The sequence below is a fragment of the Rhinolophus hipposideros genome (assembly GCF_964194185.1).
Source record: "Rhinolophus hipposideros genome assembly, chromosome: 18".
NCBI classification, from domain to species: domain Eukaryota; kingdom Metazoa; phylum Chordata; class Mammalia; order Chiroptera; family Rhinolophidae; genus Rhinolophus; species Rhinolophus hipposideros.
In genome coordinates this window covers 17,335,854-17,350,421 of record NC_138064.1, presented here as the reverse complement: position 1 = coordinate 17,350,421, position 14,568 = coordinate 17,335,854, and the positions used below count along the sequence as shown (strand labels likewise).

At 42.5% G+C, this 14,568-nt stretch overlaps 1 protein-coding gene across 4 annotated transcripts in view; it reads left to right on the top strand.

Annotated features, from left to right (window-relative positions):
- The first annotated feature begins 32 nt into the window (after positions 1-32).
- KLHL7 (kelch like family member 7) overlaps positions 33-14,568 on the top strand; it is a 62,089-nt gene continuing 47,553 nt past the window's right edge. The window contains exon 1 of one of the 4 annotated variants that reach the window (XM_081079922.1): positions 33-332. In XM_081079922.1, coding sequence (XP_080936048.1) covers positions 213-332 — 120 coding nt within the window. In that variant the 5' untranslated portion in view covers positions 33-212. Of the gene's footprint in view, positions 995-4,752; positions 4,844-8,726; positions 10,475-14,568 lie in introns of those variants that run through there. The other 3 variants (XM_081079925.1, XM_081079923.1, XM_081079924.1) reach the window with 3 other exon arrangements.

The following is a 14,568-nucleotide window of genomic DNA, read 5'->3' as shown; positions in this document are numbered from 1 at the left end:
GCGGCCCCGCCCCTCGAGCGCAGTGCGCAGGCTCCTCCGCCCGGCTCCTGCCGTCCCCAGGACGCGGCTCAGCCAGCGACGCTGCCGCCCGGCTCGCGAGCAGAGCTCAGCCGCCGCCGCCCGGGCCGCCGCGGGAGGTAAACAGGATCCTCAACGTGCAACCCCCTGGCCCAGCCGGGGGAGCCTCGGGGCGTGAACCCAGCTGACGGAGGATGGCAGCCTCCGGGGTGGAGAAGTGCAGCAAGAAGAAGACCGAGAAGAAACTTGCTGCTCGAGAAGAAGCTAAATTGTTGGCGGGCTTCATGGGCGTCATGAATAACATGCGGAAACAGGTACCGCCGGTTTGGGAGTGACGGACGGCAGAGGGGAGGGGCTCCGGGACTCGGGCCCCCGGGTCCCTGGGCTGAGATTCGCGCCCCGTGGATCTCGATGCTCTTCTTCCTCTGCCCTCTCCCTTCCATTGTCGCACGCCGGCAAAGCTGCTGTGTAGCAGAGGGGTCGCCATGAACCGTGGTCGAACCAGAGTGCCTCCTCGTCTGCCGATGCTGTGACTCCCACCTCCGACTCCGGGGCGACTCCTCGGGCGGGCGTTGGGCGCCCGGGATCCGTTGTATAACAGCTCTGCCCTAGTTATAGCCGTGTGGGAGGCCAGGATCCCTCCGCTGGCGAGCCGCGTTGTAGGTGTCGTGACATCTTGTGCGGAGAAGCCCATTGGCACAGCCCAGCCCGAAGCCCCAAAGAAGGGAGAATTCTGCATTGCATGGCCTGAAATCAGCTCCTCTTAGATAAGGATCCCCGCCCCCTGTGTGGTACCCGGCTGGCGCTGGTTGAAGACAGAGCCTCCTGGGCGAGTTAATTTAGAGCAGAAACAGTCATCCATACGTACCGTGCGGTGTTTTAAGGGCGCTGCGCGCCCCTGTTTGTTAGGAGGAGCTCTTTGTTCTGTCTTGGGTGTGTGGCGCGTGACTGCGAGTCCTCCGCCAGCCGGCGCCAGGTGGGTCGTGCAAAGAACGGCTTTCAAGGCCCGCAAACGTAGACTAGAGAGAGAGGTTTCATTTATTTATTTTTTAATTCTCTAACAACTTATGCCAAGACAGCATAGAGAAATCACTTGGTTACTTTTTAACTTTGTTGGCTTTCTTTATGTTAAAGACGCATCCAAGGAGGTTTGTGGGAATGTTTCGGGTTGGGGACAGTGGTCCTGTTTTTTTTTTTTTTTTAAAGAGGACAAAAAAAGCAGGTTGTGAGTATGAGGAACTGCAAAACCTAGTTTGCTTATCTAGTGGTTTTGATGGGACTGTGGACCACAGTAGAACATTTAAGATCTTCGCGAAGGTATTAACTTTGGTTTTCTTGAAGCGAATTCTGACTGCTGGGATCTTGTCTTTGTTCATCAGCCCCTGGCCTGGTTTATGAATGCAGTAGACATCTCTGGGAATGCCTTTAAATCTCTCCTGGCCTTTGTGCTGAAGTAGCTGGGAATGTCTAGAGTCGATATTTTATGTAACATTCATGTATCTATTTTTCATGTATACGTTCATGTTACTTTCACGTAAAGCTTTTTATATTTACTACACCACTGACTTCAAATTACTGATGCATTTAACTAGTATCTGCCTGTAAACAGTAGGTGAACACAGTTCACCAGTGCTCAAATTTGTTTGCTCCCACTCCCCCAAATATGTGTTTTCATCGGAGGACGATAGCACTGTAACGCATTACCTCATTTCTTACTTAGACACGGTGCAACTGGGTTGGAGCATCAAATGTTCACTTGAGGAGCAGAGGATTGTCTGAGACTGCATATTGAGCTCTTTGGGGTTAAAAAATTATTCATATCCATTTCTGAGACTTAGCTTTAGATTGTATTAACATATGTTTATTAACTGTCCAAATTGAAACACAGTTACTAAAAAATCAGGATTCTGTTACTGAGTGAAACAGATTCTGTTACTGAAGGGAAAATGGATACTGGGTGGCAACCAGGGATCTCTTCCACAATGAGTGACTGACCTTAATCTGGCAGATTCTCCTTTTGTCAGCGGCTTTTCATGTTAGTCAAACATTTCTCTATAATAGCACTTTTACCAACTTCATGGAATCCTGCATCTTTTGCAAGATGCGCAGGCTCAATTTGCAATTGATTTACATGGTATTTGTATTGTTCTGTTTACCATTGTAACACAGGAGAGACTCACCAAGAATGACTGACAAGGGCAGTTGATGGGAATTGGCAGAAATAGAAGCCGATTTGAGCCAGAGGAGGAATGTTTGAGTGAGGACTAATTTTATAAGTGTTCTTGTTCTTTCGTGAATATTTTTGTGTTATACCTATTTTTGCTTCCTCTTGTGACCTCATTACTTTGGGGGACAAAGTAATGAGGTGCCTGGATGAAAACGATACCTCTGTATATACCCAGAAACATTCCTACAAGAATTTGAGAACACTGTGAAATTAGAAAACCTGAATTCCAATCTCTGCTCTACCATTAAATAGTTTCGTAATTTTAGGTAATATGATTTAGGTCATTTCATCTCTGTGTAGCATAGCAGCCAATCCTGTACATAGTGGTGAAAGGGGGTTCTGCAGAACCAGCAGCCTCAGCTTCTTATGGACACTTTTCCTCCATCATCCTTTCAATCAGTTCTAGCCTTTTGTTTTTAAGTAACCTTTCCAATGAAGTAGAGGATTCATAAGTAAAAGGATACAAATCATAAACATGCAGTTCAATGAGTTATTATAAAGTGACCACACCACCTACAAGCAATAGAACGTTACTGATATACCAGAAGTCCTTCCTTATGCCCTTCTCAGTCACTACCCCTCAAAGGTAACCACTCTTCTAACTTCTATCACCATAGATTTATTTTTCCTTCTTTTGAACTTACATAAATGGCATCATACAGTATATATTCATGTGTCTCTGTTTCTTAAAGCCAAAGTTATGTTTGTGAGATTTATCTAGGTTGTTGTGTATAGCTCTAGTTCATCCTTATTATATTTAGTATTACATTTTATGAATATACCACAATTTGCCCATTCTATCATTTTGGACATTTGGGTTATTTCTATTCTGAACACTTTTGCACATTTTGTATGTCTTTTGATGTGTACATATATGCATTTTTTAAAAAATATTTTATTGAGAAGGGGAACAGGACTTTATTGGGGAACAGTGTGTAGTTCCAGGACTTTTTCCAAGTCAAGTTGTTGTTCTTTCAATCTTAGTTATGGAGGACGCAGTTCAGCTCCAGGTCCAGTTGGCGTTGTAAGTTGCAGGGGGGGCAGCCCACCATCTCTTGAGGGAGTCGAACAGGCAACCTTGTGGTTGAGAGCCCACTTGCCCATGTGGAAATCCAACTGGCAACCTTTGGAGTTAGGAGCATGGGGCTCCAACTGCCTGAGTCATCGGGCTGGCCCTGCATTTCTTTTTTAAATCCATTTTTTATGTAGTTCAGTTTTTTGTTGTTGTTTTCATCCCCCCTTTTTCTCCCCCGCCCCGCCCCGCCCCGGGCTGAGGCAGTTGGTCATGGTGATGGGTCCACCGCTCACAGCAGCTCATGGTAGCTTTCGCCGGCCACCGGCCACTTACACTGGCCACCGGCCACTCATGGCAGCACACGGTAGCCCACAGCAGCACACAGCAGCCCACGGCCACTCACCCTGGCTGCTGGCTGCTGGCCATCCGCTGCTCCTGGCAGCTCATGGTAGTCCAGGGCAGCTTACTCCAACCTCCGGCTGCTCACAGCAGTCCAGCTCCAGGGAGAGCTGTTGTTCACAATCTTAGCTGTAGAGGGCGCAGCTCACTGGTCCATGTGGGAATCAAACCGGTGTCCTCGGTGCTCCAATCACCTGAACCACCAGGCTGGCCCACAATGTGCATTTCTGTTGGCAAATACCTAAGAGTGGAGGTGTTGAGTCATAGGTTATGCTACATAAAGCTTTGATAGGTATACAGTTTCCAAAGTTTGCCAGTTTAGATTTCTGCCAGTTGTGTGTTGAGAGAGGCTTTTGCTCTACATCCTTTTCAGTACTTGGTATTGTCAATCTTTATAATGTTAGTCATTCTGGTGGGTGTATAGTGGCTCTTATTTAATTAGGTTGCGCACCTTGTCATTTATTTTCTTTTTGTTTACATTAATTTTATTACCTGATGCACTAGAGAGGGGCTGTACAAAGCAGAGCTGGGTCACAGTCACTACTGCTCACATGCAGTTGTTGCTATTGTGTTAATGAAGTCCAGAAGACACTTAACATTTGAGGGATACGTTTTGAAAGCTTCCTGAGTACTGCTGTAGTTTACAGTTTCCTCACGTTAAATGAATTAAAGCATAAATTCATTTAATTTATGAATTTAAAAGCCTGTATTAAAGCCTTATTGAGAGTTATCTGAGAGAACCACACAGGCTGATATGAGGACTGGATGCTATGCAGTCAGCTGGGCTCACTTACTAACTAAAATAGCTCAGCTTCTCCAAGATTGCAAATTACTACGTCATTCATCTTTAGGGTCTCTTGTGAAACACTTCTGGAGCACTTATTCTCTATCAGCCATCCAGCAAAATGTTTTACATGTTTCGTCTCCTTTTATTCTCTTACCAACTCCATTGACAACCCCCATCATCCAGACAGACCTTCCTATTCTTAACTCTCTGTCTTACCTTTTTGCCAGTGTAGGAGGTAATCATCTTTTTCTTCACTTACTTTCCAATGCCTCAAGCTTTCTTAACCTTCTGTTCTTTTTTCACATCCATCTGGCAGAAAGCATGAATGATTATTTACCTTCGCTGTGTAAGGCCTCCAAGCTGGAGAATGTTCCATTACTGGGCAATCCTCTGCCAGGTAAGTCCTGACTTCAGCTTGGCTGTCAGTACTGGTGAGCAATCCTACTTTCTATTTATTTTACTATGTTCCTCTAACTTGAGTCCTTTCTCTGTATCCTTACTTTCAGTAGATCGTCTTTCTTTTGACATCACGAATGAAGTCATTAGCCTGGAAGTATATAACATTTAACTTTCCATCATCAAATCTAGAAACTTATTTTGACACTCTCCTTTTCCTCTTTTGATTCTGCTGCAGTTGAGAACCTGCATCTTTTCCATCGGAGCCCAGTACTTCAACCTGCGCTTTGGCTCCCTCACCCCTACTAGCCTGATCAGAAAAGTTACACCATTGCTTATTCCATTTGTTGAGCATCTTTAATTTCTTCTCTGCTGGGTTCTAGCCATGAGCAATTTAGGCATGTTTTAACCTCTCTAGCTTTTAAGCCAATCAACAAACCAATCCACCCATTCTTAGTCTCAACATTCCCTGTAAATAATAACTCTTTCCCCCTGTTAAAACCAACGGGGGGTAAATTCACTGCCTCTTTTGGCTCACTGTTTATTATCCTATCTCAGTTTGGCTTTCTGACTCATCCATTCAGAGGAATAGTTATTCAGAACCCAATATGTGCTAGACATTTTGCTAGATTTTTGGGGTTAAAATGGTGAGCAAAACCTGACAGTTCCTGTCCTCATGCAGTTTATAATCTAGTAGGAAAATAAAATATGAGGCATGATCAAAACATACGGTGAGTGTTTAAATTAAAAAATTCATTACAGTAAAAGACACATCGCCATTAACCCGACTCAAAATGCTCCCCCTTGCTTCAAACACACTTATCCCATTGTTCTTGACACTTTTTGAAGCACTTCTGGAAGTCTTCTTTCATGAGTGTCTTTAGTTGTGCTGTCGTGGCTGCCTTGATTCAAAGCGTTTACCTTTCATGGTCATTTTGACTTTGGGGAAGAGCCAGAAGTCGCACAGTGCCAGACCCAGTGAATAACGTGGATGAGGACACACTGTAACGTTTTAATTTGACAGAAATTGCTGTACCAGAAGTGATGTGTGACATGGAGCCTTTCCATTGTGATCAAAATATACGGTGAATGCTGCTGCTGAGTGCCATCCAACGGAAAGGCAGGGATCTTCAATACAGGAAGTAGCACGTCGAACCTTAGTAAACAGTGTGTTAACAAGTTTCAACTTGTTCAGTGCAGTCAGTTGAGTGTGAGCTACAGTTGAGAGAAGGTGTGTTTTATAGTGTGCCATAAATCATCCTCCATCATGACAACACTGTCACACATAGCTTCTGGTACATGGCAATTTCAGTCAAATAAAAATCTTATGGTGTGTCGTCATCCACCTTTTGCACTGGATCTGGCACCGTGCGACTTCTGGCTCTTCCCCAAAGTCAAAATGATTCAGGACATTGAGGCAGCCATGACAGTACAACTAAAGACACTCACAAAAGAGGACTTCCAGAACTGCTTCAGAAAGTGGCAAGAACAATCAGATAAGTGTGTTCGAAGTGAGGGGAAGTATTTTGAGAGGGATTAATGGCAATGTGTCTTCTACTGTAATACATTTTTTTAATTTAAACATTCACCGTATTGTTTTATCATACCTCATATTAGTCAAGCAATCACACAAAAATGTAAAATTGCCACAGTGGTAGGTATTATTAAGGAGAAGTACATGGTACAATGAGGCATATGGATAGATGATTTGACCATCAGGAAGATTTCCCTAAGGAAGTGGTAACTGAACTAAGAGCTGAAATAACAGTCGGTGTTAACTAGGCACCCTAAGGAAGAAACTCTTAGATAGAGAGAACAACCTATGCAGAAGCCCTGAGTTGGAGAACTACTTACCATAGAATGGCAAGTACAAGAGACTAATTAAAGGCCAGTGTGATGAACACAGAATATAGGGGAAGGATGGTGCAAGATGAAACTGGAGAAGTGACTAGAGACCTGCCCATGCATAGTCTCGTAAGTCAAGTTAGGGGGTGTTGCCTTTATTCTAAAACTCTTTCAAATGTGTGTATAGGTGAGGAGGAATCAGTGGGTATTACCTGTTTCTTTCGAAAAAAGATAGCTGTTCTGTGGTGAATGAATTAGAGAGCTCTCAGAGTGTGCTTGCAGACCAAGCAGAAAGTTGTTGCAGTAGCCCAGTGAGATGGGCCTTTGGACTAAGGTGGTAGCTGTAACAGCAATATCAAGGAAGAAAGGATGCTACATTCAAGAGATTTAGGGGGTAAAATCAACAGGATTTGGTGATGATAACTGTCGTGGTTGTGATACTAAATTAGCTGACCAAATTAAGATAACTTAAAACACAACCTGGTAACGAGTACGTTCTCAATAAATGTTGCCTGTTTTTATTGCTGTTGTGATAGTGGTGGTTGATTGAGTACTGGGGAAATCAATACAAAGAGTCACGATGACATCTAGGGTTTAGAATACATCACTAGGTAGATGACACTATTCACTGAGAGAAGCGATACTAGAAAGATCAAGGCTTTGAGGAAAGGATGATAATTTGAGTTTTAGATATGTTTAGTTTGTGATGCCTATGAGATGGTGAGGTATTTGATTAGTTAACAGGTCCAGAGAGTTGTAGGTTGGAAGTGTAAATTTGTGAATTATCTGGAGATAGAAGAAGCTGTGGAGAGTCAAGAGTCTAGGATGAAAGCTAGGCAGTGAGCTTACAAAGGAGACAAAAGGAATGGCCAGAAGGAGGAAAATGAGAGTTCTGAGAATCAGAGAAAAAATTGTTTCGGAAGGAGAATGGCAAATTTTGAAGCCTATGAGAAGTCAGAGTAAGGTTAGAACTAAAAATGTTCATAAGACATAGCTACACAGAGGAGTTTGAGTGTAGAGAGAGTTGTTTTGATGGGGAGACAGAGATGGAAGTCAGATTAGCATGAGTAGAAGTGAGTAGGATATGAGAAAATTGATACAGATTTTTTGAGAAATTTGGTCCTGAAGGGTGTAAGAGAGGCAAATGAAGGTTGTTTGGTTTTATGTGCTTAAATGGAAAATATCTAAGTGTGTTTAAAAAGTAGTGGGAAGAATTCATTTGCAATGTAGAGGTTGAATACATATGAGACAGAATGGGTAGATGATTCCCGAGATGAGATCCAAAGTAAAGGTGGTTACCCTCATATAGGAGGGCAGTTCCTGTTCCCTAAGAGTGGGAAGGAGGAGAGGGTTAGTAGAGAGGTAGCTAGTTGGGTAGGTATGTTCGGAATCAGGAGAGTGAAGGAGTTTCTGTCTGGAGGCTTTTGTTTTCTCTGAAAAATAGGAGATAAGATCATCTGCAGAAAAGGAGAAAGAAGATATAGCTGGAGGTTGAGGAAAGTTTTTGTGAAGAGTGGAACTAGTATGATGGTAGGCAGGTTTTTTGAAGGTTTTTTTTTTTTTTCAGGTTAATTTTTATGAATTTATAGTGAATATTTATCCTCAACTTGGACTTCAAAGTCCTGTCTGATCTGATCCCAACCTACTTGTCCAGTCAGATTTCACATCACTTTTCTCTTAGCCATTTCACTCCAGGCACCTGTCTTCCTGTCAGAGGCTAAAATGTTGCTCCAGTGCCTGTATCTCTCCTGCCCTCCTACTCATGGTTCAGTTCTTACCTTAAATACCACTTCCTCCCTGAATGCCCTAGATGATGTCAAGGCCCTCTATTATATACTCTCTTCCAACACTCTCATCGCTATAAAGGCAATGCACACTTCTTAGTTTAATGTGTGTCTTTGCTAATGGGCAGCTTATCCAGTGCTCTATGGCCAACATCTACCACAAAAGTCCTCAAATATTTGTTAATAGGTATGGTCAATAACACCTAAAGGGTGAGGGCAGAGTAGGAAGAAAAGTGGACATTGCTGAAACTCTGGGAAGCAAGGAAGAAGAGTGCATTGGCGATTAAGGAGCAGAAGGAAGAAAGACAACAGGGAATAATGTCATTGAAACCAAGATACAAGTTACAAAGAAGAGACAGGAGTATCAAATGTTATAGGGCAACCAAAAAAGATAAAATGTCCACTATTTGAAAATTGGTTGTTTTAGCAAGTAAAGCTTTAATGGAATGTGGGGGGAAACAGAAGAAAGGGAGGGACAGAGTAGTGCGTACATGGAGAAGGACCTGCTTCCGGTGTGGCCCAGGCTTTTCCAGGATGGGATTACAGTTCTTCCTCTAAAGTCCAGTAGCATCTAGTGCACACAGCCGTCATGACACTTACCACAGGTGTTTTGAATGGATGAGTACAGAAGCACATCTTAACGGAGACATGATTGTATTCAGATTCCCTTCTGAGAAGACAGATACTCAAGATTTGGGAGATGCAGGAACCAGGGCAGCCGGAAAGGCCTCTAGCCTTTCTCTAGGACACTGCCTTTGTTACACCTCAGTTCTGACTACTGCCGGTCTGTTTCTCTTTCAGAGTTTCAAATCCTAGAGAGAGAGGATCTTGATAGACCTAGTTTTAGTTAAACGTTAGTCCTGTGGGAAAATTACCTATGCTAAGGAGAACAGGGCTATGTAGCACAAACATGCTCATGCAGGACCCATTTTATGTGTTGAGGCCATTTCCTGAGAAGAGGAAATATTAAGTCAGGTAGCTGCTTCAGTCGGCATCCACTACAAGGATTCATATCAGTGAAAAGCTGGTACATTATATATTTTAGTACAGCATACAGCATATAATGTAGTTATGCTCTGTTGAGCTGTCAAAAATGTTGTTGCTTAATTAATATTTAAGAGAGACATTCTTGAGAATATGCCATCTATGCTGTCATATAGTCTGTACTTAACAGGTTTACTGGAAAATGGTGTGCCAAGATGAAGTTTCTTTTTCTTAGACCTTCTCTTTGAATTAAATTCAATTGAATCACAATTCAATATTATACTATAAGTTTTTATTATGAACAATTATTTTAAAACAGTTTTGTGTCTTCTATAAAATTTTTTTAGTAATATTGTCTTTACTTGCTCATTGCTCTGGGAAACAGCATGCTGTGGTGGAAATAATATGGACTTTGGAATCACAGATCTGGGTTTGAATCCTAGCTCCATCTTCTTACTAATTGCGGGTCAGTGGGCAAGTCCCAACTTCTACCTTTTATGTTCTTATCTGTACAACAGTGATCATGATATTATGCTGCGCTACCTTGCTGATGTTGGGAATAGTGAGAGAAGTAATGTGAAAACTCTTGATAAACTGTTCAGTGTTGCACAAATATTGTTTGTATTGTTATTATCACAATGCATCTGCTGGGATTCCTGGTTACCAGCAACAGAAACCTTTTCTGTGTTAAGTAAAAATAATTGATTGCAAGGATATCAGGAGCTTACAGCATTGACCACAGGCTGGAAGATGAGCAGGCATGGCAAACAAGTAGCCACCAGCGTTTCTCTGGTAACTAGGCTGCAAATGCCCTGGAGTCGAGGTTACAACGTAGGAACAGTCTTGACCACTTGCTGCTGCTGCCAGAAAGATGATTTTCCCTCCGTCTGTCATTCACTCAAGATTCAAAACCGTGGAAGTAGGCGTCTAATTGGCTGGCTTTATATCATTTGCCAGATTTGGGCTCTGCTAAAGAGTGAATAGAAGAAATATCTGACTTTCAGCTTCGATAATGAGAGGTAAGCTCTGAGAATTGCCCTCTTTCCAAGATAGTTCATAATGAGGAATTTTTCCAGAAATGGGAGCTTGGGATTCTAATAGGCAGGGGAAATTGGATGCGAGATTGCCAAAATCCACACATGTCCACTATGTTCTACACCTTAGGCTGTCCAATACAAACATGCATGTTCTTATTCTCATTCCTATAATTTAAACAAGTCACCAATCAAGTTTGTTTTTTACTTACCATATAGAAAGAACTCCAAGTTCAAGATCACTTAGTGATACTCATTCCTTCTGTAATCATTTCAAGATCCTGTGGGCTAAGTAGTAATAGATTCTTTATATGATTGTGGATGGAAAAGTAGAAAGGAAACTAGTTACACCTTATGTAAATATAAGAACAAGGATGAAAAAAGTAGATACCCACATTCATTGTTTGTTTATTATTCGTTAATAGTTTTATTACTTATTATTGTATTTATGACTTCTTTCACTGCCTGTTCCTAGTCTTTGTCTTTAGCCGACTCTTCAAGGTTCTTTCTCTGATGGGGTGACCCAATTCTTTAGTTCTAGGTATCTTGAGCCTTTGGTCTTGCCTGTGTTGAGTTACTATAGTTTTTCACTGACATTAACCACTAGATTTGGCAGTGCCAGTGTTGGGTGTGGGATTTGATTTTATGCTACTTAAAAGCTGATCAGTTTGCCAGTTGCTGTGTAGTGGATGTTGGCAGAAAGAAGACATGAGGCTCCTAGATCAGAGACAACAGACTGGATTACTCAAAGCACAGCATCGTGAGAATCGGCATATGTGTCTCAGTTCCCTTTGCCCCACAGGGACTGTGAGGGCAACACAGTGGGGCCCAGATGGACGTACACACAATGGGTTTGTGTCGCAGCTAAGCATAGACACTAAGCTTACGGAACCTGCCATTTTTATAGCAAACAATAAGCAAGCCCGCTCTTCATCCTGGAGGGGAGACGTTACCTCATCCCTTATAGTCACTCGCTGCCAAAACAACCCTGAGAAATGGTGGCCCGGGGAAAAAGTGGCAGGTCCTTGCATTCTTGGCACGTCCGGGAACATATGTGGGAACTCATAGGATACTGTCTCTCCCAACACCCCGAAGGTACTCGACGGGGGCCCCTAGTTCCAGCCGTCCTCTGTCCCATGGATGGTCGGGTCAGGCACTCAGCCAAATGTAATAACTTTTGTTCTTTCTACCCAGTGGGTGTGAGGAGGTGAAAATGGCCATGTCATAGTTGTAACTTCCAATTCTGTGGAAACATTGTTATATCACTTGGTTGAACCACTCTTTCTTGGATTCCCAGATCTCTAAACTAGCAGAACCCACCTCCAGAAAGACTAATTGCTAAAATCAGAGACAAATTTTTTTGTAAGTGAATCATTAAGCATAATAGTGAGGGGACCTTCCTCCATCCCTTGGGTGCCAGGCTAGTTCTGGCTACAGAGAAACCATTCTTTCTATATAAATTATGTGAAATCAGATCACTTGAAAAATGGATTCTGCTGCTTAAAGAAGAAAAAGGAAAACCACTGATGTAAAACTTTTCTATGAAAGGAGAATGTACTCTGTGTGTGTGTGTGTGTGTGTGTGTGTGTGTGTGTGTGTGTGTTGGGTACAGAGGGCAAAGGGAGAAAGCGTTGGAAGGGGAGAACATTTCTGACCTTCACCTTACCCAAAGGAAAGGAAATGAAATCTCTTGAGCTCAGATCTCCATTTTGCCTGTGAGAGGGAGAGAGAGAGAGAGAGAGAGAGAGAGAGAGAGAGAGAGAGAGAGAGAGAGAAGTTAATCTAATTAAGTTAGAACTTACAATATTGCTAGTTCATTACTGGTGAGGTTGGTTACTGTTGACACATACTTCTACTTAAGGTCTTGATCTGCTAAGCAGGACAGGGAAGGTGTGTCTTATGGTGGATTTGGGCCCAGCCATCTTTTTTTTTTTCTTGCAGGATATGTAAATATGTAGATTCCAAAACTGAGATTATTGGGTATGCAGAGGTGAGTAGAAAGGCCTATGCTGGCTTCTCAAGCAAAGCCTCGTTTTCCAACTTGATTTTACTAGAGAAGCACTGCATGTGGGGATTACCAAGTTCTTGCCCATCTGTCAATAGTATGTTCTATTATGTCTCGCTTGGATTTGGGTCCTTATATAAACTCCATGAGTTGAGAATCCCAGAGGCCTGCTGGGGGTGACAGCGCCCCTCCCTGAGAGGCCCAGGGTCCTGCCCTGAGCTCTGGCCGGCTGGCACGGTGACCGGGAAAGCCCTTCCCTACTGGACCAAATAGCCGGAAGTTCTTATTTCCAAGTTTGCTTTGTCTTTTAGGTTCTCTGTCTTCTTATAGGCACGGAGAGCGCTTTGTTCAATCTTAAATGCTGATGCGGCCTCCTCTACCAATAACTGTTACTTTGTGTATTCTCTGAAGACCATTTTAGGAGATTATTTAAGTTTTTACTCCAGAAAGTTTTGAAATGGATAGATATCTATTAAGTTAACTCCAGACCTGAAGGTCACTTCCATGTCCCATCTCAAATTTTTGTCAACCAAGATGTCATTCGCAGTGTTCCAGAAGGTCTCCAGTGAACTACACGACAGCCTGAAGCACTTCATCTAATTCCATACTATAATAGCAACATAAAATCCCCCCAAATTTGACTCTTACGAACTCTCTTATTATTAGATTTCCATATCTGTGGTCTCCCTGTAAATTAACATGAAAGCAATTGAATTGCAAATGTCTGTTCTCCCTGGTTTCTTACACTGCCCAGTCTCACAGTAAGGCATTTGCTACAGTGTTTGGGTGGAGTCAGGATGGCTTCTTCAGCAGCTGCAGCGTGGGCCGTCTTCCATTGGAACAGGTTTAGTTTAGCACCTCGAAAGCTGAATTTCTCCAATTTCAGGGTAATTGGTGCCACGTGTTTTCAGTATATCAAAGGGATCCCAGGACTCTTAAGATTAGCACAGCATCATCCCCACCTCCACAAACCTGAAAAGATACAGGCAAGGCTCCCATCTCTATAGTAAATAGTGCAGATGTTGACGCATTATTGTACAGTCCTAAGCCACATTGTTGTGCCCAGTCAAAAACAGAACAGGAACTTTGGTTACTGGGGGAACAGAGGGTTTTCAAAGAAAACATAAGAAAAGAAAATCTCAGCTTTTTGTTTTCATAGGTTGCCAGTCTGCGTCGGCTGTCTGTAATTGATAGACTCTAAGACTATAAACTCAACTGGGAGGAATCACTTATGAAGAGGCGGATAGGGACCCTGAGCTTACCACACAGGGCAGGAACTTCATCCATGCACAGTATTGCTTCACTGACATAGGACATACTGTGTCCAATCTAACATTTCTTGGACAAAATGTTAGACATTTGCCAGAGAGATCTACTCAGCTTCTGGGTCGCACGAGTTTCCCTTTTTACCCTTTTGTCCTTCCTGCAGATTTAAAGATGAATTTTTTTTCAGGTTTATTGAAATGTAATTGTCATACAACACTGGATACGTTTAAAGTGTACAACATAATGATTTCATGTATGTATATACTGTGAAACGATTACCACAATAAGTTTAGTTAGCATATCCATCACGTCACATAGTTATAAATTTGTGTATGTGCTGAGAAACTTGAAGATCAACTCTCTTAGCAACTTTCAAATATACAATATGATATTAACTATATTCACCATGCCATACATTACATCCCCAGGACTTACTTAGCTTATAACTGCAGGTTTGTACCTTTTGAACACCTTCACCCATTTCTCCCACTCTCCGCCCCTGGCAACTGCCAGCCTGCTTTCTATTTAAAGATGAATTTTTATTTCTTCTTTGTACCCTGTGTTCCTGGCTACCCAGTGCTGAAATGACTGCAGTCTGTCTAGTGACAGTCTTCACTCCCTTTTGAGAGAAGAGTGATCTACATTTTTTTTTTTTTAATTTCAAGGTACTTTATTTTTCAAACAGGTCACAATGCTAAGCTCCTGACTCATTCTGCCAATGTACAATTGCTATTTATCGCAGCAGCTGAGGGGGCACTCTTTAATAGCATGTTTGAAAAGTGAATAAAAATCCACATAAAACAACTAT